The sequence below is a fragment of the Delphinus delphis genome, chromosome 4 (genome assembly GCF_949987515.2).
Source record: "Delphinus delphis chromosome 4, mDelDel1.2, whole genome shotgun sequence".
NCBI classification, from domain to species: Eukaryota; Metazoa; Chordata; class Mammalia; order Artiodactyla; family Delphinidae; genus Delphinus; species Delphinus delphis.
Window position 1 is genome coordinate 133,027,404 of NC_082686.1, and position 23,527 is coordinate 133,050,930.

General features: G+C 48.9%; 1 protein-coding gene across 1 annotated transcript in view; it reads right to left on the reverse strand.

Moving 5' to 3' along the window:
* Nucleotides 1-23,213, reverse strand: part of SH3BP5 (SH3 domain binding protein 5) — an 81,082-nt gene extending 57,869 nt beyond the window's left edge. Inside the window, exons 1-2 of the mRNA XM_060011484.1 lie at nt 22,976-23,213; nt 21,201-21,263 (exon numbers count right to left, since the gene is read on the reverse strand). Coding sequence (XP_059867467.1) covers nt 21,201-21,263; nt 22,976-23,110 — 198 coding nt within the window. The 5' untranslated portion in view covers nt 23,111-23,213. The remainder of the gene's footprint in view (nt 1-21,200; nt 21,264-22,975) is intronic.
* Nucleotides 23,214-23,527: the final 314 nt, after the last annotated feature.

Genomic DNA, 23,527 nt, shown 5'->3' on the forward strand with positions numbered 1-23,527 from the left:
GTCCCATGCCTGGCCAATCAGTCGGGGATACTCCTAGCCTCAGGGATTGCTGAGGGAGGGCACGGGACTGATCAGAACCAGTAAGATTTCATTCTGGGACTTTTCTGAAACTGTTAGGGGAACTTTTTGCACTGAGATGGCTGAGAAGATGGAATGAAAGCTGGAGCAGACTGCAGCCATCTTGGCACCATGAGGGCAGAGCCTGCCAAAGGCAGGGAGGGAGTCCCTATGACACTTTGAGCTCTTGGTCCTAGCAATGCTTTACAGTCTAACCCCATACTCCACTCTCCTAGAGCCAAAATAATGCACACACACACCCAATTGTCCCCCCTCGCTTTATGTTGTGTTTAAGTTATTTGGAATTGAATTTCTACCATTTGCAACTGAATTAAGCTTTTAAAAAACTGAAAAATACTGTATGCCTTAAGGTAGTCATATTAATGTATTCAGGGAGGGGAAAGTCAATCCACAGTCTATAAGGTGGCAAAGCACTGTAACTAAATACAGGTAACTGCTGGAGGGCTTCTGCCCCTGATAATAAAGCCATGCTTCTGAGGAGCAGGGTCTGGGGAACTTAATTCAACCTACCCCGTATAAAGCATTTCTTTTTTTTTTTTTTTAATCCATCTTAAGGCCAGCTGGCCACAACTGAACTTGTGTTTTTTGCCTTATTTCCTAGTGCGAGAAAAGACTCGACCGTGGTTCTTTGTCTCCTACAATTACAGGCAAATGTGTCTCCCAAGATCAGAATGGGGGCTGCTTCCAGGAGTGCCCAGGGAGGAGAGCCGGCTGTTTTCCCTACGGTAAGTGACCCATGGAGGGAAGCAGTTCAGAAGTACAAACACCTCAGGAGAACGAGTAGAGCTTTCACCAGTCAACAGAAATAAGCCACCTACCAGCCAGGGCTGTTTACCAGCTGATTTTTTTTAGATCACCACTTGAAGGAGTTCTAAAAGGGCTCCCTCGGCCTGGATGAGGCCTCAGATCTTCCAATCTCAAAACTGTGTCACATCCATCAGGTGACTCAGACTGAGGGCAATTTCTTCACGCACAGAACTGCTGAGGGTGGCAGTCTCCCTGTTTGAATATGTCAGTGTGTCAAAAATGCAGCGCCCTATCAGACAAGAACCTCAGCCCCACGAAACCAGCACCCGTGGGCCTTGGAAACAGCGGGCAGGGGTCACCACCCTGGGGACAATCCTGTTTTCTGGCCAATCCACTCACTCAAGCCTCGATGATCTCACCTGTAAGCTGAGAAGGGCAGCCTCTCCCCTTCACAGAGACGTCCCCAGAACCAAGCGAGATTAGGACACGATGTCAGTTTTTAAAAATAACTGTCCTACAAATTAAGGGTGACACCAAACTTCAAAAGATCCCTAGTAATGCCATTTATAAATACACTGCTTTCTGCTCATGGAAAGATTTCACAGGCATGATCTGAGACTCACAAGGACCCTGTAGGACAGGATGGCCAGGCTCAGCAAGAAGGGCGGTCCCCAGTCTCCAGATAAGAGACCTCAGCCCCAGGGGAGAAGTGCTGTCTTGACCTAAGGTCACACGCAGGGGAGCCTCAGGCTAGCGTCAGGAGCACAGACCACTAGTCCTAAGTTCCATGTGTCTTTCCCTTCACCTCTGTCTCCCAAAGTCTGGTCCAGGGAACAGGGGGGTAGGGACTGGGGGTTCCCTGAGACCTTTTCTGGGAGTCTGCAAGGTCAAAACCATTTTCATAATTGAGTTCGACTTAATTTGCCTCTTTCACCTTCATTCTCTCATGAGCGTTGAGTGGAGTTTCCAGAGACTACTTGAGCGGTGACATCAAGAGATAGAATGCAGAAGCAGAAGTGAGCATCCAGCTCTCTTATTAAGCCAGACATGAAAGAGACTCATAAAAACCATAAAATGACAGCCTTCTTTTCACGGGTTTCTTTTGGTTTGGGAAAACAGTTATTTTTGATAAGATATATTCTTTATGCTGACAGGTAATAGGCTTATTACTGTCATTTTTAATGAATGAATACAAGTGTTTAAAACAACTCTGTTCTAATCTCTAACACGGCAGATACTGTAGATGTTCCCCACAAAAAACAAAAGCTCTCTGAAATGCTCAGTGATCACAGGAGTGTAAAAGGAACCTCAGGCCCAAAAGCAGCGGGCGAGGTTTGCAAGGCACAAATAAGAGACACGGATGTAGAGAACAAATGTACGGACACCAAGGGGGGAAAGCAGTGGGAATGTACTGGGAGATTGGGATTGACATATATACACTAATATGTATAAAATAGATAACTAATAAGAACCTGCTGTATAGCACAGGGAACTCTACTTCACTTTGCTGTACAGTGGATACTAACACAACACTGTAAAACAACTATACCCCAATTAAAAAAGAAAAGAAGCATCGGGTCAGCTGGTGCCACCAAACCACACCCTGCCCCTGGGCTGCCCTGCAGAGACCCTGCTGGAGGGAAACACCAGTGTATTTTCAGTAACAGAGAAGCAGCTATTCCTTCTCAGGCCTTCCCAAGAGGAGGAAGCCTCCATTTGGGGTCACTATCTCTTCATAGCCCTTCTTCACGTTTGCTAATCTCCTTTTTAATAAAGGGGGAGTTAGGCTCAGAGCCCTCCCCAAAGGGAATCTGCTAGAATTTGATAGGCAAAACAATAAACCCACTGGAAACAAAAGAGCATTGCTCTGCAAAGTCAGCAAGTGGGACCCTATGAGTTGGGCACGTCCATATGATTCTTCACTGAAGTGAAAGAGTGGCATTGACATATATACGCTACTAAATGTAAAATAAATAGCTAGTGGGAAGCAGCCACATAGCACAGGGAGATCAGCTTGGTGCTTTGTGACCGCCTAGAGGGGTGGGATATAGGGAGGGTGGGAGGGAGGGAGGGAGACGCAAGAGGGAGGGGATATAGGGATATATGTACACATATAGCTGATTCACTTTGTTATACAGCAGAAACTAACACAACAATGTAAAGCAATTATACTCCAATAAAGATGTTAAAAAAATAATAAAAAAGAAAATAAAATGTTAGAAAAAAAGCCTGCTTGAAACAAAGTTATTTCCCTTTGATGACTTTTCACTTCTGGTCATGAAGTCTCATTTTCAAACAAACTTAAGTACGAATGTGAATCCAGGAAAATACAGAATAAACAGTACATAAGAACTAGAACAAGGCAAAAATTATGACAGAGGCAGAAGAACGAGAGAGTGGGGATGTATAGTCTCTGTATCAGGAATGTTCCAGAATTCCACGATGAAAGGCACCCCCGGAAACACTCCAACTTCCTGGCCAATTCTAAGGTACCTGAAACGTTTTTAATGTTACTACAACATGTTTTTTCCCCACCCATCCAATCTATTCTTTAACAGCACTTGTGGTAGCTACTAAAACACACAAAGAAACCACTTTCCTAGAGCTTCGGTGAAAGGGATCAAGTGTCCTCCAGGGCTGGCTGCTAGAACTTTCTGCAACAATGCAGATGTTCTGTATCTGTGTAGCTCACTACAGAGGCCACCAGCCACAGGCGGCTAAATGAAAACTTGAAATGTGCTTAGTGCAGCTAACTGGATTTTGTATTAAATTTTAATTTTTAAAGTATACTTCAAATCGCCCCATGGGGCTAGTGGCTGCCATCCCGGACAGCACAGGTCCAGCTCCTGGACCCCAGATTTCACCCCGCTCCCCACTTGGAGAGATCACGCCACGCTCCCGGGTCCTCCTGCTGCCTTGTCTCCTTGCCTCTGCCTGGTTTTTCTTGCCACAAGGAGCGGCTGTCACAGCCCTGTGAGAAGGGCGGCCAGGACAATCTGATTTCACCTTCAGGAATTCTGCAGCAGAGGCAGAAGTGGAAAAACGGCGCCAGGGCAGAGCCGGGACCTGGGGAGCCAAACCAGAAAGGCCGAGGCAAGAGGGCCCAGGAGCAGAGAAGAGGCAGAGGTGGAGAAGGGGGGGCGAGGGCAGGAGCCCCCGGGGGGCTGGAGCCAGCCCCTCCCCGCCCAGCACCCCTCAGGCCCAATTCCCCATCAGCGAGTTTCATCCAACCAGGGAGCCTGGTGAAGACAGCTGCAAAAGGATGGAAACGTGCATGGAGAAGAAAGAAGGGGGAGACAGTACCAGGGCCTCCGAGTTGGAAGCAGCAGAATCGCTACCGGGACCTCTAGCCTAGCTCCCTCCCTCCGCCCCCCCTTCGTTCCCACCTCAAACCCCAACTTCAGAGGCAGAGGCTTCTTGAGGCGTCTGCCAAGCCCACCTTCTGTGGGGACTGTGCCTCACGCGTAAGCAGAGCCCCGCTGCTGTGCTTCTGACACAAGACCCTCTCCCAGGGGACAAAACGGAGGAAGCCAGAGTGGGGAGAGATGGGGACACAGAGAGAGTTGACCGAGAGGGAAGAGAAAGCAAACGAGAGAAGGGGAGGCAGCAGAGGGGGAATGCGGGCGATGATCCTGCTTCCCGACCCGAATTCTGCAATTACACAGCCACATCATTTATCAACCTTTGGCAAAGGCACCTTTGAGAGTGAGGACTGCAAATAACGATGCTGGGATGCTTGGTGTCCCTGCTCAAGGCTCTACAACGCCCTCCCCACCCTTGGGGTTCATGAAGGAAAATCCTGCCTTTTATTTAAGCCGTTTGAGTGGTTTGGAAGAAAGTGTAGGGGATTCCATCCCAGCTCCAGACCCAGGGGCAGGCCCTGTGCAGCTCGGCAGCCTTGGTGACAAGGTCAGCCCTGCTTCCTCTTTCCACAGCACCACACCATCTGTCCTGGTTCTGGGCCACCAAGAGCTTCCTTCCACTGAGAGAGGAGAAAGGTTGGTCAGCATGGTTTCCTGGGGCCAGTTGGCCTCTTCCGAGGTTATCAAGGGTCTGAGAGCTTTTTTAGGCCTAAGTGGAACCAAGTTACTCCCAGGCAGAAAGGCTGTGCTCTAGAATTCTGATTTGACTAGAGGGATGTTTCCAAACAAGGAGGTGAGGACCCACTCCCATCTCCCAGAGCACAAGCAGCCCCCGCAGCTGTCCCCACACTGGACCACCCAGCTTCGTGCAACATCAAGATTCCACAGCCATTTGGAGGCCGAGTTAAGGCAGTCGGTAGGTCTGGGAATAAGGAAAAAGCTCTTTTTTCAACTTTTTTAGTTTGAAATAATTTCAGACTTGGAAAAAATGAGAGTAAGATGCAGACTTGATGTCTCTTTACCCTGAAGTATTTCAGTATTTCCTAAAGATGAGGACATTCTCTCACAGAACCAGAGTACGATGATCAAAATCAGAAAATTAACATTGATACGATGCCATTAATCCAGTCTACGACTTTGTTCAAATTGCATCAACTGTCCCACCAACGTCTTTTACAGCAAAGGGAAAAAGATATTTTTCCTGGTCCAGGATCCAGTCCAGGACTCAAACAGCATCTACTGTCAATCTCTCTCTAGTCTCCCTACTCTGGAAGCATTCTTCAGTTTTTCATGGCCTTGATAGTTTTCAATAATATGAACCGGTTATTGTGTAGAACGTCTGTCACTGGGAAAGACTCACTTTCAATTCACCTTTTTTGTTGATGTTACGCAGGCAGGAGCCACCAGGATGGAATCTAACCGATTAGAAAAAAATACATTTAAATAGCCTAAGGTCCAAAGCACCACAAAGGAGAAAACCCAACAGCCCTTTAGTCTCCAGGCACAACGGTCAATTGTATGAGGCCCAGGAGGAGGGACAGAAGCTACATAACCACCCTACCACACACACACACACACACACACACACACACACACACACACACACACACACACTCAGTCAGACACACATACACAGAAAGACACAGGCACACTCATGCACACACAGACACCCTCTCTCACACACACAGTGACACACACATACACAGCAGAGCTGAGAAGGCTGAAAGGACCGGCTGCTTTTTTCATTCAGAGCCAAACGCATGTGTTTTTTGGGGGTTTTTTTTTGGTACACGGGCCTCTCATTGTTGTGGCCTCTCCCATTGCGGAGCACAGGCTCCGGATGCGCAGGCTCAGCGGCCATGGCTCACGGGCCCAGCCACTCCGCGGCATGTGGGATCTTCCCGGACCGGGGCACGAACCCGTGTCCCCTGCATCGGCAGGCGGACTCTCAACCACTGAGCCACCAGGGAAGCCCCAAACGCATGTTTTTAAATCCACAAGATTCTTAGTGTGAGAGGAGGCAGAACTGCTGAAACTGAGGCATTTTATGGAGTTCAACCACAAGTGAACTATCTCCATGTCTGCACCAAAAGGCTTAACATATTTCCTCAATTTTAAGACTCACTTTTTTTCAAACATTTGCTAATATTAGGGGTACTTCCCTGGTGGCCCAGTGGTTAAGAATCCGCCTGCCATTGCAGGGGATATGGGTTCGATCCCTGGTCCAGGAAGATCCCACATGCTGTGGAGCAACTAAGCCCATGCACCACAACTACTGAAGCCCGCGTACCCTAGAACCGCAACTACTGAGCCCACGCACCGCCAACTACTGAAGCCCGCACGCTCCAGGGCCTGTATGCCGCAAATACTGAACCCACATGCTTCAACTACTGAAGCCTGTGGGCCTAGAGCCCGTGCTCTGCAACAAGAGAAGCCACTGCAATGAGAAGCCTGCGCGCCGCGACAAAGAGTAGCCCTCGCCTGCCGCAACTAGAGAAAGCCTGCGCGCAGCAGCAAAGACCCAATACAGCCAAAATAAATAAATAAAATAAAATAGGCCTTCCTATTTTTAAAAAAATGTGCAAATATTGGATTTTAGACGGATCATACAAATAATGTGAACATTTATCAGGGGTGATGTTTCAGCCACCCATCAAGCAGTTATGCAATACAAGTTCTGTTTTAAATTAACATGAGTGTCAGCATCAGGGCAATGGTGAGTTCACGGCCCGGCCTGGGGAAGCTCGAGGGACCAGGCAGTGAGGCCTCTGTGGAAAGCACGCACCCCCCTCCCAGCACTCCAGGCAAGCTGCTGCCTTGCTCCTCTTGGAGGACCTTCCTCCTGACTGCAGCTCACGGAACAGAACGGAAAGAAAGGAGGACGAAGGATGCAAAGGAAACAAAGTAAAAATCCACTGCCATTGGTTTAAGAGACACGGAAGAACCCGGAAGTGGCTAAAAACAGGAAAAGTGGCTGCTTCTAGCAGAACTGGGGGTGGGAAGGAATGAGGCAGAGGACTTTCATTTTCTCAGGGGCTTTTCTTCAACTATGTGCAAGTATTGCTTCAATAAATATCAGACTTCAATTTGGCTGCAGCACAGATTGACCAATGTTTTGTATTTCCCCATCATCAAGACTGAGGGGGACTCAGCGCATTCAGCATGTGGCTAGAGTCAAATCAAAATCTCGATCATTCCAGTAAACTGGTGCAGCCACTATGGAAAACAGTATGAAGGTTCCTCAAAAAACTGAAAATAGGGACTTCGCTGGTAGTCCAATGTAAGACTCCGCACTCCCAATGCAGGGTGCCTGGGTTCGATCCCTGGTCAGGGAACTAGATCCCACATGCCACAACTAAAGATCCCACATGCTGCAGCTAAAAGCGCCTGCATGCCGTAACTAAGGAGCCCACATGCTGCAACTAAAGATCCCGCATGCCGCAACTAAACATTCTGCATGCCACAACTAAAAAAGATCCCGCGTGCCACAACTAAAGATTCCGCATGTCACAATGAAGATCCTGCACGCAGCAACAAAGATCCCGCATGCCCCAACGAAGACCCAGCGTAGCCAAATAAATAAATAATTTCTTTCTTTTAACTGAAAATAGAGCTGCTATATGATCCAACAATCCCACTCCTGGGCATATATCTGGACAAAACTGTAATTCAAAAAGGTACATGCACCCCAATGTTCACAGCAGCACTATTCACAATAGCCAAGACACGGAAACGACCTAAACGCCCATTGACAGATGAATGGATAAAGAAGACATGGTAGGGCTTCCCTGGTGGCGCAGTGGTTGAGAGTCCGCCTGCCGATGCAGGGGACACGGGTTCGTGCCCCCGTCTGGGAAGATCCCACATGCCGCGGAGCGGCTGCGCCCGTGAGCCATGGCCGCTGAGCCTGTGCGTCCGGAGCCTGTGCTCCGCAACGGGAGAGGCCACAACAGTGAGAGGCCCACGTACCACAAAAAAAAAACAAACAAAAAAAAAAACAAACAAAAAAAAAAAAAAAGAAGACATGGTACATATACACAATGGAATACTACTCAGCCATAAAGAAGAATGAAATAATGCCATTTGTAGCAACATGGATGGACGTAGAGATTATCATACTAAGTGAAGAAAGTCAGACAGAGAAAGACAAATACCGTATGGTATCACTTACATGTGGAATCTAAAATATGACACAAATGAACTTATCTACGAAAGTTTGTGAGGACTCACAAACATAGAGAACAGACTTGTGGTTGCCAAGGGGGTTGGGGGAGGGATGGATTGGAAGTGTGGGATTAGCAGATGCAAACTATTATATAGAGAATAGATAAACAACAAGGTCCTACTGTATACCACAGAGAACTATATTCAATATCCTGTGATAAACCATAACGGAAAATAATATGAAAAAGAATGCATATATATGTATAACTGAATCACTTTCCTGTACAGCAGAAATTAACACAACACTGTAAATCAACCATACTTCAATAAAATAATTTTTTTTAAAAAATCTCGGTCATTCAATATCAGGGCTGGAAAAGCCACTGCCCATCATTTAGCTCAGAGGCTGCCATTTCACAAAGGAGAAAACTGAAGCCTCTCCCAAGGATGTGTATTTGGCGAGCGTCAGGGCAAAGACTGAAAACTTGTTCTAGATCAGCATTCTTTCATCTCACCAGCCTCAGTGAGGACCTGTGAAGCGGAGCCTCCACACCCACAAACACACATATTAAAAACTACTTCAAGGGGCTTCCCTGGTGGCGCAGTGGTTGAGAGTCCGCCTGCCAATGCAGGGGACACGGGTTCGTGCCCCAATCCGGGAAGATCCCACATGCCGTGGAGCAGCTGGGCCTGTGAGCCATGGCCGCTAAGCCTGTGCGTCCGGAGCCTGTGCTCCGCAACGGGAGAGGCCACAACAGTGAGAGGCCCGCGTACCGCAAAAAAAAAAAACACTACTTCAGGGCATGGGCTCCAGCCTCAGACTCCTGGATTCAAATCTTGGGTCCTCATCCCATTGGCCATGTGACCCGTGAGAACTGGTTCAATCTCCATGTCTCATCAATGTCCTCAAGACATTGTGTTAGTTTTGAGAACTAACAGGATAAACTATACAAACCACTTAGCACAGTGCTTGGAATAACAATAAGCTTTTGATAAATAATCGTGACTTTTACGCAGGTGTTGTTATTCAATAAATAGCAATGGTTAGAAAGGGAAGGGCCGAAGCTGGCTGAACGTATTATATGCTAGGTACTGTGCCAGGCACTTTACAATCATGACCTTATTTAATCCTTAACAACCCTGCAAGATAGGTATTGCTCTTCCCACTTTAGAGAGCAGGAAATGAAAAATCCAGAAAAGCTAAAAACCTTGCCAAGACTGCACAGCTTATGAAGAGGCAGAGGGAGAATTCAAACCTAGCTCTCCTGAACTCCCAAGCCCATGCTTTTCCTCTATTAGCTCCAAAACAAGTTTTCCTATGCTTTTTTGATCCCAGGGTTCACAGCATCAAGGTATGATTTGCTTGAACAAGTTCCAACTTGGGGAGTGGATCCAATTTCCAGCAAATGCATGCAATACCAGGATCCTATTTCTGCAGTGGGGACGCTAGCAAAACCCGTGGCAGGGAAAGAAAGCAGCGCTCAAGAGCTATCCAAGGAGTTTAAGAACCTGCCCCCTGAATTTATAAAGTGTCTGTCTAGCTACCGTACTTTGGGGACTCTAGGCTCCACTAATTTTCTGTAATAGGCATTGAAGCCATGGCATAATATTCTCTCAGACAACATTTTTAAGAAACAGGCAAAGCAAAGAATTCCCTATCGCAAGACCCACAGCACTGCTCAAAACTGCTCCCTCTTGCTTTAATTGTAGCTGGTTGGTTTAAGGGTTATTGACAAAACGAATCAAAGTCCTTGCTCTGCTGGATGGTTAACTATTAACGCAGTTCGGCAAGGCACTGTGAAATGTGGCTGTTCATGAAGCAAACGGACATCCTACGGGCCTCAGAACGAGTCACTGTCTCTGTATCACCACCAGGAGTGTGGCCATTCTAAAACAGGGCTCGAAATGCTTTAGGACTGCTCCCATCAAGAGATGGCGTCTAGGCCATCTCCTCTTGAACCTGGGCAGGTTCATGGCTGCTTGGACCAGCAGGATACGACAGAAGTGCTGCTATGGGACTTCCAAAGCTGTGATGCTCCCACCTGGTCATCTTGGGATGCCCACTGTGGGAAGCCAGGCACCATGAGGAGGTCAGAGTACCTGGGACCGCCGTGCTGGGACGGTCACATGTAAACACTGACCACTGACCAGCTGAGCCCCAGCCAAGAGCCAGTATCCACGGCCAGACACAGGAGTGGGCCTCCTCGGACATCCAGTCCTGCGGGGCATTTGGATGAGCACCCCACCCCACCCCCAACCGACATCTGCCTGCAACTGCTCAAGACTCCTCTGGCGAGAACCACCCTGCAGAGCCCTCTCCAAATTCCCGACCCAACAAATCATGGGCAAAATAAAGCATTTGATTTGGGGTAAAGTAGTTTGGGGGGTAATTCATTAGGTAGAAATAGGAACCAGAACCATAAGGAAGGACATCTTCGTTTCATCTCTTCTTCCAAAAAAGCTGGGACTCCCCTGGTGGCACAGCGGTTAAGAATCCGCCTGCCAATGCAGGGGACAAGGGTTCGATCCCTGGTCTGGGAAGATCCCACATGCCGCGGAACAACTAAGCCCGTGTGCCACAACTACAGAACCTGTGCTCTAGAGCCCGCGAGCCACAACTACTGATCCCGCGTGCCACAACTACTGAAGCCCGTGCACTCTAGGGCCTGTGTGCTGCAACTACTGAGCCTGTGTGCTGCAACTACTGAGCCCTGTGCTGCAACTACTGAGGCCACGTGCTGCAACTACTGAAGCCTGCACACCTAGAGCCCATACTCTGCAACAAGAGAAGCCACCGCAATGAGAAGCCTGCTCACTGCAACAAAGAGTAGCCCCTGCTCACCGCAAGTAGAGAAAGGTTGCGTGCAGCAATGAAGACCCAACGCAGCCAAAAATTTTTTTTTTTTTTAAAAGCCAAAAACCAGGGAAGAAAACATCAAATCTGCAGGTTTCATATCTTATCAGAATGAAGCTGAAGCCTTTTGCGTGTTGGCAACAAAAGGGTCAGGTGGACGAACATACCCGAACCCTGTTCATCATGCTTCGGGTGAGTCTGATACCACAGAGTATGCGTTTACATTAAGTGGGTTTGGCTGCAGTGAGAATAAACAGCGGATGTTCCTGTCATTGTCTCCCTGCTGGCAGTTTCTTTCTGTCAGAGCAAACATTAATATCTCTTGGATAATCCAGCAAAACACAGCAAAGGAAAAACGTCGGGCAAAAATAGAACGAAATTGTTTTCCATCTTCCTTTAAGGAAATGAAAGAGGCTGATTCTCTGAGCTCTCTACGAGTGCCTTTGCAAATTTGCAAATTATCGTGAGACTCTTGGTTAAGATGTGTTGCATAAAAGGGATACAGTCTCTACTGTTAGAAGCATCTATGTGGTGACAGGCAGATTAAGTAACTCTCGGAAAGGAGGGCTGGTCGAAGATACCCGGGATGCTGCCAAAGGATGAGGTTCAATAGATGTTTAATTCATCCAGCCGACACACACACACAAATACACCGCTGTGTTCAAAGTTCCTACCATAAACGCTCAGAAGGAAAAATAACAGCTCATTATTAAAAGGCTGCAGCCCACAGGGACCACAGCTCTCTGCCAACAGGGGTATCTGAAGATTCTATCAACCGTGGGGACAACAATGGATCCGCCAACCCTCAGAGCCTGTCTTCTTTTGAGGTGGGGACACCTCTAGACACCCTGAAGTCAGAGGGAAGGTATCCCGGATAAACGTGGGGACACAGTCATGTCACTGTACGACAACAGCAATGGCCCGTGTTCCCACAACGGTGCCAGCTAAGGGGCCAGGAAAGTCTACATACTATCTCACTGGTCTTTATAGTTTAAAGAAAGACACATCTGATATTTTTAAAGCAGTAGACTCCATTTCAATATTGACAGCTATTTCTATATTCTAGCCAACAGCCCACACTAATAATCATTTTGCCTAAGTGACTACAGTGAATGACGCCCACTTATATGTGCCCACAAGTCTTTATCCATGTAGAAAGGATGCTACTACTCAAATCCATATAGTAACTAAGTCTGAATATCTAAATATTCTTAATATTTGGAATGTTTTCCACTGTTCTATCTTGGTGATTGTTTTGGATTTTCATAAATGAGGGTTTCTTGGCTGCAGACAATTCTAAAATGCCTTTAAGTCACTTTTCATCCCTCCGTGAATTACCACATGAGAGTTTAACAATACAGTAATTCACCAAGCAAACCCACCAACGTCTGCGTTTATCTACAGTTAGGGCAGGGACTACCAATCTGAAAGTTTTTTCCCACCAGCCCTCATCATTCCTAAAATTCCTTCCGAAGACATTCGTCTCTTTGACTCATAAAGACATCTTTTTATAATAGTGCTTTGTTCTCCACCCTCACGCCCTGCCTATGAAAATGATAAAATATGGTCATTGCAAATAATTCAGAAAACATCAAGAAATGGAAAATTAAAATCACCAGCATTCTTAGCGACCAGCACTAACCACTAGTAACATCTGAGGGTACGTACTTCTCAGACTCTGTGGTAATGCATCCCTCCACCCCATCACCAACCAACAAGAAGCAACACTTCTGCAGAATACAACAAAAATAAACTAGAAAAGTGAAAAGCCACGTGGATGTCACAGCCATGTCAAACTGCTAAAGAGAAGAATTTCTAAAGTCTTACTCTCAATTTCTATATGTACTTCACCTTAATTGGTAACAAGCAGATCATAGCCTGTGGACCACACTATGAATATCTCTGTTCTAGACATTTTTTCTGTTAAATGTACATGTTCTTTTACTGTATGTATATATGCTTTTACATATACTCTACACATAGCTTTATATGTTTTCCCCCACTAGATTTTATTTCCACTAAATAGATCATGGCCACGGGTCCACAACCACACATGTCATCCTATTTTAATGCACAACACTCTTCAAACCCTGGCATCTCCAAGCAGGGCAGAATCTTATACCTCCATGAGCTAAGACCTCCGGGAGTGAGGGCTTAGGGGAGCGGAAGGAGGTCACGGGCTGTGCTTCAGCAGCGCTGCCATTGTGCCCAGGGTTGGCCCTGCCTAAGGAAAGCCCAGGGACCAGTGCATTTCCAGAGCAGGCACTAGGGAAAAGGGACCTGCCGGTTTTGCAGGACACTGTGTATGGCAACGCCAAGAGCCACGAGTCCACAAGGTGTTTGGTTCTAACCACAAACTCTAGCCGTTCATTCCGACATTCATCGTACCCCTGTGTGCAGGCACCGCATGAGATGCGGAGGCCAAGCCCCTCCCTCCAGGGAGTCCAGCGGGGGAGCCAAATGCACAGATGACCAGAACACAGCCTAATGGATATGCGCGAAGCTGCTAGTGCCGGTGAGGACAGACTCCTGGGCACCGCCGCCCCATCCCCCACCCCCGGAGATTCTGAGTCATCAGGTCTGGGTGGGGCCCAAGACTCTGCAATTCCAGCTTGGTCCTGCGATGCAAAGACCACACGTTGATGGCACTGCTCTAGGGCACTGGTTCACCACCAGGGGCAACTTTGCCCCCCTCCCCTGGGACACCTGCAAGTCTGGAGACATGCTTGTCTGTCACAACTGAGGTGTGGGGGTGGGGTTGACTGGCCTTTAGTGAGTCGATGCTGCTAACCCTCCTACAGTGGGCAAGACGCCCCCCACAACAAAGAACGTCCATTGACGATGTCAACAGCGCAGTTGGGCAACTCCTCGAGAGCAAGACACTTGAACTCCAGGCCTCAGTTTTGTTATCAGCAAAATGGGGATGACAGTATCTATCACAGAAAGTCGTGCTGAGCATTCAGTGACTTTATGCAAAGTGCTTAGAACAGGGTCTGGTACGTGGTAGGCATTTATTTTTATTATTGTTATTATTATTAACTATCATTATTATTGAAGAGCAGACAAAGACAAGCAGAAAAGACATTCCAGGATGGACACAAGTCCTTCCTGCAAGTACCCACCATGCTGAGGCCCTCACCTGCCCTGCTCCAGCAACAGCAGCAATGATGTTTATTCATGGCCTACTACGCATCAGCAGTGGAATAAGGAAACTGAGGCCCAGAGACATTAAGTAACTTGCCCAAGGTCACACAGCCACGAAGGGGCAACCTGTTGACATTCATCCACTCAAACATCTACTGAGCACCCATTATGTGCCGGGCAAATCCCAAGAGAAGACAGCCTAACACAGCAGGGTTCATGCAGGGAAACAACTGATTTCCACACCCCGCAGACCAGCCACAGAGCAAAGCCCTCTTGCTCCAGAGACTGCAGAGTCCACCCTGCTGTAATCCTAGCCTTACGAGCCCTCTCTCTGGCCCCTTGCCCAGAGCCTGTCTCTGACAAAGAGACGTCATGGCGGGGCCTGGGGGGAAGAGGGCAGAGCTGCGGTGGGCCTGGCTCCAATGCACATCTCGATGGAACTTGCTCTGCATCCGGCAGTCCCCGGCGCTCGCTGCCAGCCCCGCATGCAGGCAGCCTCTCCCTCACCCAGGCTGTGCCGCTAGCAAAGCCCTCCCTCACACAGTGTCTCCTCCTGTCCCCCAGGCCACCCAGGAAGAATAACGACACCAGTTCACAGACGAGGGGGCTCGGGCTCCAGAGGGGCAAGTGCCCCCAAAAGTCAGCAGAACTCGGGTTCTAACCACGTCACCTGATGCCAAGACGTCCCTCCACCCACCCCTTCCCCATGACTTTGGGTTTTTTCCCCCTTGATTCTAAAGTAATACAATTCAGTGCAAATAATTCAGAAACTATAGAAAAGTATCAAGAGAATACGTCTTACTCAACTCTCACCAGATATAACTGGCATGTAATCCTTTCCTCATATTTTTATGCATATAAACATATGTTTTAGAATAGCATCATGAGTCTAAATCATGACTCCAAGCTTTTGGAACCTGTTTTCCATTCAGATGCCTTTCTAGGTTAATAACAAGCTGTGTCATCATCTAAAAGCCTGGATTCCCTTAGCTATCGCCTAGGCTTGGTATTCATTTATTTCCTCAACCCCCTACTGACAGTCATGCAGACTCACAATTTCTCCAACGTTTTTAAACAATGCTGCAGTGAGCACTGTTGGACCTGCATCCTTGCCCAGTTAACCCCTTAAAATAAATTCTTACAAGCGCAACTGCTGGGTCAAAAGTCACTGTCCCCCAACATCCCAGCAGCAGTGTGGGGACCACTACCCAAGCAGGAAGCCCTAAGGCCTACTATTCCAATGGCCAAACTTCAGGTCAGAGCTGTGGGGACAGAAGTAGCCCCAGCTCGGGGGCCCAGGAGGCCCAGTAAAGACCTCAAGTGTGTTGATCTTTACCAGCCAATGAACAAAGGGTCCCATCAGCAATGCTCCCCGCCCCTAGCACTGCACAGGCTGCAAGGGATGTCTGCACTGGTCCCCTCCACTTGCTGGCTGCTAATCCTCCCAAATAACTAGGGTCCCCAGGCCTCGACTCCAACGCCCCCTGTTGCAGCAAAGCGTCCCCCGGCTCCCAAGACCCTGCCCGGGTCCCTCGCTCTGTGTCCAAGGCCTGAATCCAGGACCCCCTCCCCACCCCCACCCCCACGAGGTGAGAACCCCACACAGGACTCAGCCCGCAGGGGGCCCTCAGTGCCGGTTCCATGAACGCCTCCAGGCCTCTGTTTCCTCAAACTAGATCTAACCTGGCTACAAAAGAGATCCCAGCCTCAGTCATGCACAACACACACACACACACACACACACACACACACACACACACGTGTCTTCAAGGGGAAAGTGCTAAGATGTGATGGCACTGTCCTCTCAGAAAAGAATCTCTCTCTTCCCGTGACTTGTGTGAAAAATTCATTACGAGAGAGTCCAGGCTGCTCCCAATTCCCCCCCGACCCCGGGCTTCCAAGCTCAGGACAGTCTTCTTTCTTTCTTTTTTTTTTAAAGAGAAAATGTTTGCTGGTTTCTGGCAGGGACAAAGGCAGATTCTGGGTGCAGGCCTTATGCGAGTCTGAGGAATACAGATGTCCAGAATCAAATGCCTTGCAAACTGCCCTCGCCCAAGCACCGAGGGGAAGCACACGGCCATTTACAATCAACCGCCTTTGCCTCCCCAGGTAAGGACAGGCTGGAAAAGTCAGCTTGTGATTACTCAGAGCCAGAAAAGCTGTCTGTGGGCAGCTAGGCCTGGCTGTGTCCTTCCCCCTCCTCCTGGACCACCTCACACCCTAGAACAGCCCACCTTCAGAGGAAGCAGGGGGAATACAAAAACACTACACATCATAGTAAAAAATAAATAACTGGCACGGACTATTACAAATCTTGATTAAAATGATTTAGAAATTGTGCTGCCTCTTGTTTTAACAAACATTTGAGAAGAGATCGCTCTATTGGGTACGCATTATAAAAGTGCATCAGTACATTTACCTGGACTGCCTCACCTGGCAGGGCTGCTGCGCACTGAATGACCTGTTTATCTCTCTCCATCCATCGCTCTCCCCACCCCCAGCGCACTGGCCCCCCTGGCTGGTCCTGAGCTGGGCCAGGCCCCTCTCTCTCTCTCACCTTAGCACTGGCTGTTCCCGCTGCTGGAACGCCCTTCCCGCACAAGGCCCCGAGGCTCACTCCCTCCAGATGGGCTTTCACGGAAGCAAATAGTAGGTGCTCAAGAAATACTCCATGAGTTAATAATTAAAGCTAACTAACCAATGCGCCTGTGAGAAAATATATGCGCTTTCTTAACTTGAAACATCAGACTTATATCCAAGAGCCTCTCTGGTTAAAAGGTTACTCCCTTCAACAGCTTGAAAAGGCTGGCTCTCTCAACACAAATCAGAGTGTCAAGGGGATACCATGCTGTCCAGACAAGGTCAGAGGCAAACCATGGTCATGGGAAGGAGCAGGTGTCTGCCTGACAACAGGCCAGCCATCAGACACCTTTGGTCATCTCCCATTTAAACTACCGAGAAACAGAATGGGATCCAAGGGCGAATCCCAGCTGACACCTCAGCTGCGGCTGCCCAGAGGCAAATGCGCCACAAACTGGTCACCAATTCGTTGTTTTTTCAATTTTTTTATACAATTTGGAAAGGTTACTTTCCATTTACAGTTATTACCAAATATTGGTTATTTTCCCCGTGTTGTACAATACATCCTTGAGCCTCTCTTACACCCAATACTTCGTACTGGTAACCACTAGTTTGTTCTCTATATCTGTGAGTCGTTTCTTTTATGTTATATTCACTAGTTGATTGTATTTTTTTAGATTCCACATATAAGCACTATTATACAGTGTTTGTCTGCCTTATTTCACTTAGCATAATGTCCTTCACGTCTATCCATGTTGCTGTAAATGGCATTATTTCATTTTTTATGGCTGAGTAATATTCCACTGTATATATGTACCACATCTTCTTCATCCATTCATCTATCAATGAACACTTAGGTTGCTTCCCTATCTTGGATATTGTAAATAGTGCTATGAACATTGGGGTCACCAATCTGCTTTAATCACTCAAAGTCAGGAGGGGTGTTGGGCCCTGCGGACCAAAATCAAAAAGCAAAGGAAAGGAAACGCAGACAGCAAAAGACCCTCCCCTAGTGGCTACGAATTATATACAGTCAGTCCTCATTATCTGTGGATCCCAAATCTGTGAATCTGCCTACTCACTAAAACTGATTCCAAAATCAATACTGTGCTGCTCCACAGTCATTTGTGGACCCGCACAGAGTGGCAAGAAACTCCAGTAGCCCGACGTGCCTGCTTCCAGGGAGGATGAACAGACGCCCTCCACCCTGGTCCAGCTCTCATGCTGTAAACAAACATCCTTTACACAGTCCATTTAGTGCCAGGCTTTCTGCACTGCTGTGCTTTGTGTTGGTGATTTGGCTGTTTAAAACAGCCCCCAAGCCTAGCGCTGAAGTGCTGGCTAGTGTCCTGAGCCCAGGAAAGCTGTGGTGAGCATTATGGAGAAAACACGTGTTAAATGAGCTTCGATCAGGCTGAGCCATGGTGCTGAGGGCCAAGTTCAACCAACAAGACACATTAAGTAAGGTGTCTTTAAACAGAAACACACATAACACACGGTTACGTACTGATCAGTGGATGAAGGTGTTGGGACCAGAGGCTCACGGGAGCCTAATGAGGTTTAAGTTCCCGAAAGCCGCTGGTCACAACATCTCCCTTGGGAGCCACGGCTCAGTATCCACTAATTCAAGGTTCACGGCGACCTTAGTGAAAACTACCGCGAATAAGGACAACTGACCATATACTAAGGTGGCTGCTTCCTGACCCGCGTCCTCTGGCATTCCCCCTCCCCGCCCCCCGCCATCATCCCCACTGCTCTCTCCATCTGCCACTCCACACACCGGCTCCCTCGCTCAGCAGGCTTCTGCTCAGGTGTCTTCTGGAGACTCCTCTGTCACATCACTCTCGTACTGGACTCATCACAATCAGTAAGTACTAGCGAACCCTCCACGCCTCACCCCCACCTGAAACGTCAACTCCCGGAGGCAAAGCCTCTGTCTTGTACCCATATCTGCCTGTATCCGCAGGGGCCACAGTGCCCAACACAAGGTGGGTGGCCAGTGCTTGCCTGAAGGGACACAGCCCACCACACACATGGCCACAAGGTCCCTGGCAGGTTCTGGGAGCATGACAAGCGTCCAGAGAGCCTGCACGGAGGCTGAAACCCCACAGATTAGACGCCCACTATGGCCCAGGGCCACGTGCACCTCCTGTGCACTTGAAACGCGGCTGGTCCAAAGTGAGATGTGCTCTAGGTGTAACAGATGCACAAGATTTCCAAGACTTGGTACAAAAATATATGTAAAACATCTCATTCATGATTGTATTGATTCCATATTGCAATTATTGCATCTTGGACATTCTGGGTTAAAGGAACTAGATTACAATTAACTTCACCTGTTTCCTGTTGCTTTGAGCATGGCTGCTAGGAAGTTTTCATGACGTACAGAGCTTGGCACTATAGTTGTCTGAGTCCAGCTGGGTTATAATGCCATGGAAAGGGCAGCCAGTGACACAGGCCAGCCCCGACCACCTCTCCAGGCTACTGCCTAACACTCTCCAGAGGCAGCCAGGAAACACCCGTCCCGTGGCTTCCCGTGACCCACAAAGACCTAAGTGAGTTCCGACAGAGGGCTCAGAAATCAAGGAGAAAGAGTTAAGAGATGAAACAATTGTGCCCTCAGAAGGGGAGCACCGCCAGAACAGGGGCCAGCATCGAGCAGGCCTACAGGTATGTGTTGAATGAATAAACCAGTACTTTGCAAAAAAAAAAAAAAAAAACCATTTCTAAGTTGTTTGTTCATATTTGGGATAGAATAGGAGAGCTGGAGGGGACCTGGAAAATGACCAGGCTCCGCCATGTCGCTGAACTGTGAAGACGCTGTGCTTCCGTGTCCTCCCCTGGAGAAGAGGCGGTCCCTGCCGGTCCCTACCTGCCAGGCCCACGCCGTCCAGTAGAACTTTCTATGGTGATGGGAGTCTTCTCTGATCTGTCCAATACAGTGCCTACTGGGCCCTCGAAACGTGGCTACTGTGACTGAGGAAGTGAAATTTCACCTTATTTAATTGTAATTAATTTAAGTTTAAATTCAAATAGCCACATGTGGCAAAAGGCTGCCATCCTGGACAGCACAGCTCTGGCCTGCTGTGACAGGCAGGAAGGAGATAAAGCTTGTAAAAGCACTTCGGAAATGCCAAATCCTGACAGAAATGGTAGGGGTTTTGTTGTTGGATGTATTACAAACGCGAGATTCTGAGAGATTTCAATTGCCCAACCAAGAGACTTGATTCATCGTAAGTGAAAAAAATTTAAACACACAGACTGTACTTCACCTGGGGGAGAAGAGTGTTCATAGATACCTGGAATCAGAACAGAGCAAGAACACTTCACACACAGCTCAGAAAACTAGCTTTAATCCTCTGGGCCACTATACCTCCAGGGCCTGGACATGCAGGCAGAAATCAAGGTTGCCAGGGTGTTGCTGGTAAGATTACATTCCTATCTCCCACCCCCTCACTCTAGGGACCAGCGGTGTCCTGCCCCTTCCGCTGACCTTCCCTGCCATTCCTCCTGCTACAGAAACGGGTCCTCCCACAGCTCTCAGACAGAAGCGGGGGTTGTTCAAATCTGATGGATGGTAAAACCAACCGGTGCTGAAAAGGGATGCGGACTAAGTGGGAGCTGTGAAGAATGCTAATCTGTTTACACTCAGGTTGGAAGATGCTCATGAAATTCAAATCAAGTTCTCGGCTCCCAAGATTCTTCCCAGCAGGAAAGCCCTTCCCAGTCTAAACAGCTTTTCGGTACCATTAAGATCATCATATTCTACGCACCAGCAGACAATAAAGATAAAAAAAGCAGGGGAGTGGAAGGGGGGTGAATGATTAGGGCCGGAAAGTCAAACAAGTCTAAGTCTTTCTGAGGAAACACACAATATTTCTGAGTAAAAGTGTAAGGAGCTGCCCTAAAATATTTAAAAGATTTTGTGAGCTCATTCATTCTTGTCCATTAAAGAGCACAGCTACTTTTCCCCTCAGTCCTTTTAACTTTTCCACAGACACATTAACTTTAGGGCTTAAGCGTGTGTAATGCCCTTGGTTTGGGCCCCTCGGAGCTTCCATGATGAAAACCACGTGAAACTGGATCCACACGTGTTCCACCCACAAGCTGGCCTCAGTGGTGTAATTTATTCTGTCAGGCAGCAGGCTGTTGCTCAACTTGGAGGAGGGAATGCCAGCAACCACCCTCCAGCTATTAAAACAAAATGAACCAGCGTGGTGTCCGCGGGACAGACGCCACTTCACTGAGAAGAGAGACCCAGCTTTCCGTACCTCAAGTTCAGTCTCCCGTCTGTTGATATCATCCGTGGATTGATTTAACTTCTCCAGCTCTCCCTGATGAAGAAAAGGGACAGAAAAAAGATTCAGGGGTTTGTCTTTTGTTGCCAGTATGACTCAGCCCCAGTACCTGCAAATTACTCTGGCACACTTTGTAGGAAGAGGAAGGAGTCAGTGGTAATTCTCAAGGAAAACAGTTGAGCCTTGGCTGGAAGAACAAATGAATGTCAGCATTTCTGAAACCTTTTTCTTGATGGTGGCCTTTTTGAAAATGACTTTAAGGTCCTAGGAATTTGTCTTTTCTTAGAAGGTCAATTATTTATTCCAGGTATGTGCCTTCAGGTAAACCCACCTGTTACAAATGGTTTAGAGGCTGAATCAAAACAATGCTTTAGAGCAAGGATTTTGCAGAAAAGATAATAAAAGAAAATAAAGCCAAGCCTAAAGTATAAACCCAATGAAATAATTTAAATCAAGGGTACAATTCTGGCATTATCTCATCCATGGTTGAGTATTTTTCTGTAGGAATGAAAAGTCTTTTTCAAACTGCTAGTTATTCAACCTACCTGGCTGTTTTACAAAACAAACAACTAAAACTAGCTTTAATCCTGATCCTTTAAATAAACATTCACACGCTGACATTTTGTAAAAAAAAAAAAAAAAGTGCCCAGCATGAAGTTAACTCATTTTACTCAGCAAACAAAGGACCTTGTGAACAGAATTCCCCTACCAAGAAAACAAAATTGAGTAGCCCGAACTGATTTTATTTAATAGAATTCCTAATGCAAAGATTTTTCCACCTGATTTTTATCTTGCTAACCTGCCATAACAAGTCATTTAAATGCAACAGCTGAGTTAAATGAGCTTTTAATTGATCTGCGCGCTGAAAAACCAATTAAGTCTCCAGAAACTGCAGCGCATGCTGAAAAGCAATATTAAAAAAAAAAAATCTTTATGGAAAGGGTAGAAACACGGGTCTTCGAAAGCGATGTGCTGTGCTTTCTGCTTGGAGGGTGAAGAGGTTAAGCTGTCACTCCGAGATCTCGGCTTAGAAATCGTTTTTAATCATCTCCCAGAGAAATGGAGGCACCGGAACCGGGCCAACCCTCTTGCCTTCTCGCGCGTCAGCTATGCGCACCGCTTGTCCCAGATTTCTGTTCACACCCGACCTCATACGGAGGGAAAGCTGGGTTTTAAACCGTTTGAGGCCAAGCGAAGAGCTGAGCCAGTGGTGACAATAAGCCCTTCGGTTTGCTAACAATGAATCAGAGGAGAAGGGAGATGGCTCAGGCCGGGCACCTCTGCCAGCAGGAGGCTCTGACCCCCAGGCACGGGTGGCCGCCCACCTGCAGGGGCCGACGACGCCCACCGCCCCGGGAGCCCGCGCCCAAGCGGCCCGCCCGGCTCCCGGAGCCCGGAGGTTGTGCAAAGCCCGCGGCGCCGCAAGCCCGGCCGGGTACCCAGACGCCGGCGTGGCGCCCCCGCCCCCTTTCCTCTTTGTTGCGCAACCGCCCGCAGCGCTGGGCACGCTGCTGCGACCCCCGGATCCTGCCGGGGAATCCCGGCGATAGAGTCAGGCTGCGTCCACGCGGGCACCGCAGCCTCCCAGGAACTGGGGGAAACCGGGTACTCAGACCCTCTCCTCCAGCCCCGGACTTAACGCTGCCACCTCCCCCGGGCGCAGGCACCGGTGGGGGGGTTGGGGGAGGCGGCTGCGAGGCGGGCTCAGTGCAGATGCCGGGGTCCTTGTGCACCCCCGCGCGCCCTACCTGGATCCGGGGGTCCACCTCTTCCTCCTCCTCCAGCCCCGGCTCCATCCCCTCCTCCTCCTCCTCCGAGTCCCGGGCTGGCGGCGGCAGCTCGGCCGGCTCCTCCGGACGGCTCCGCTTCGGCGCCGCGTCCATGCGGGCGGCGGACTTGGGAGCGCGGGGGTGGCGGCCGCAGACTGGGCCGGAGACGTCTGGCCACCGCCCGGCGAGCTCAGAAGGCGCCGCTCGCCGCCGCGGGTTCCCGGGCCCAGCTCAGGAGGAAGTGGGCGCGGTCGCCCCCTCTCCGCCGCGGCCGTCAGCGCAGCGCCGCCCGCTCCGCCCCCAGCCCGCCGGCTCGGCGCGGCCCCGGCTCTAGACCTGGGCGGCCGGCCGGGATAGCCGGGGCTCCGTCACAAAACCTCACTCCCGGAACGCGTGAGGGTGGTGAAATGGGGGAGCCCTCACCCCCTTTTACCATAGCAGCCCGACTAGATCACAATTTACCGAACGTCGGCCGCCTGGTGTCAGGGTGCTTTTCTCTCCCTCCCTCCTCTGCTAAGGCAATTGACTGCA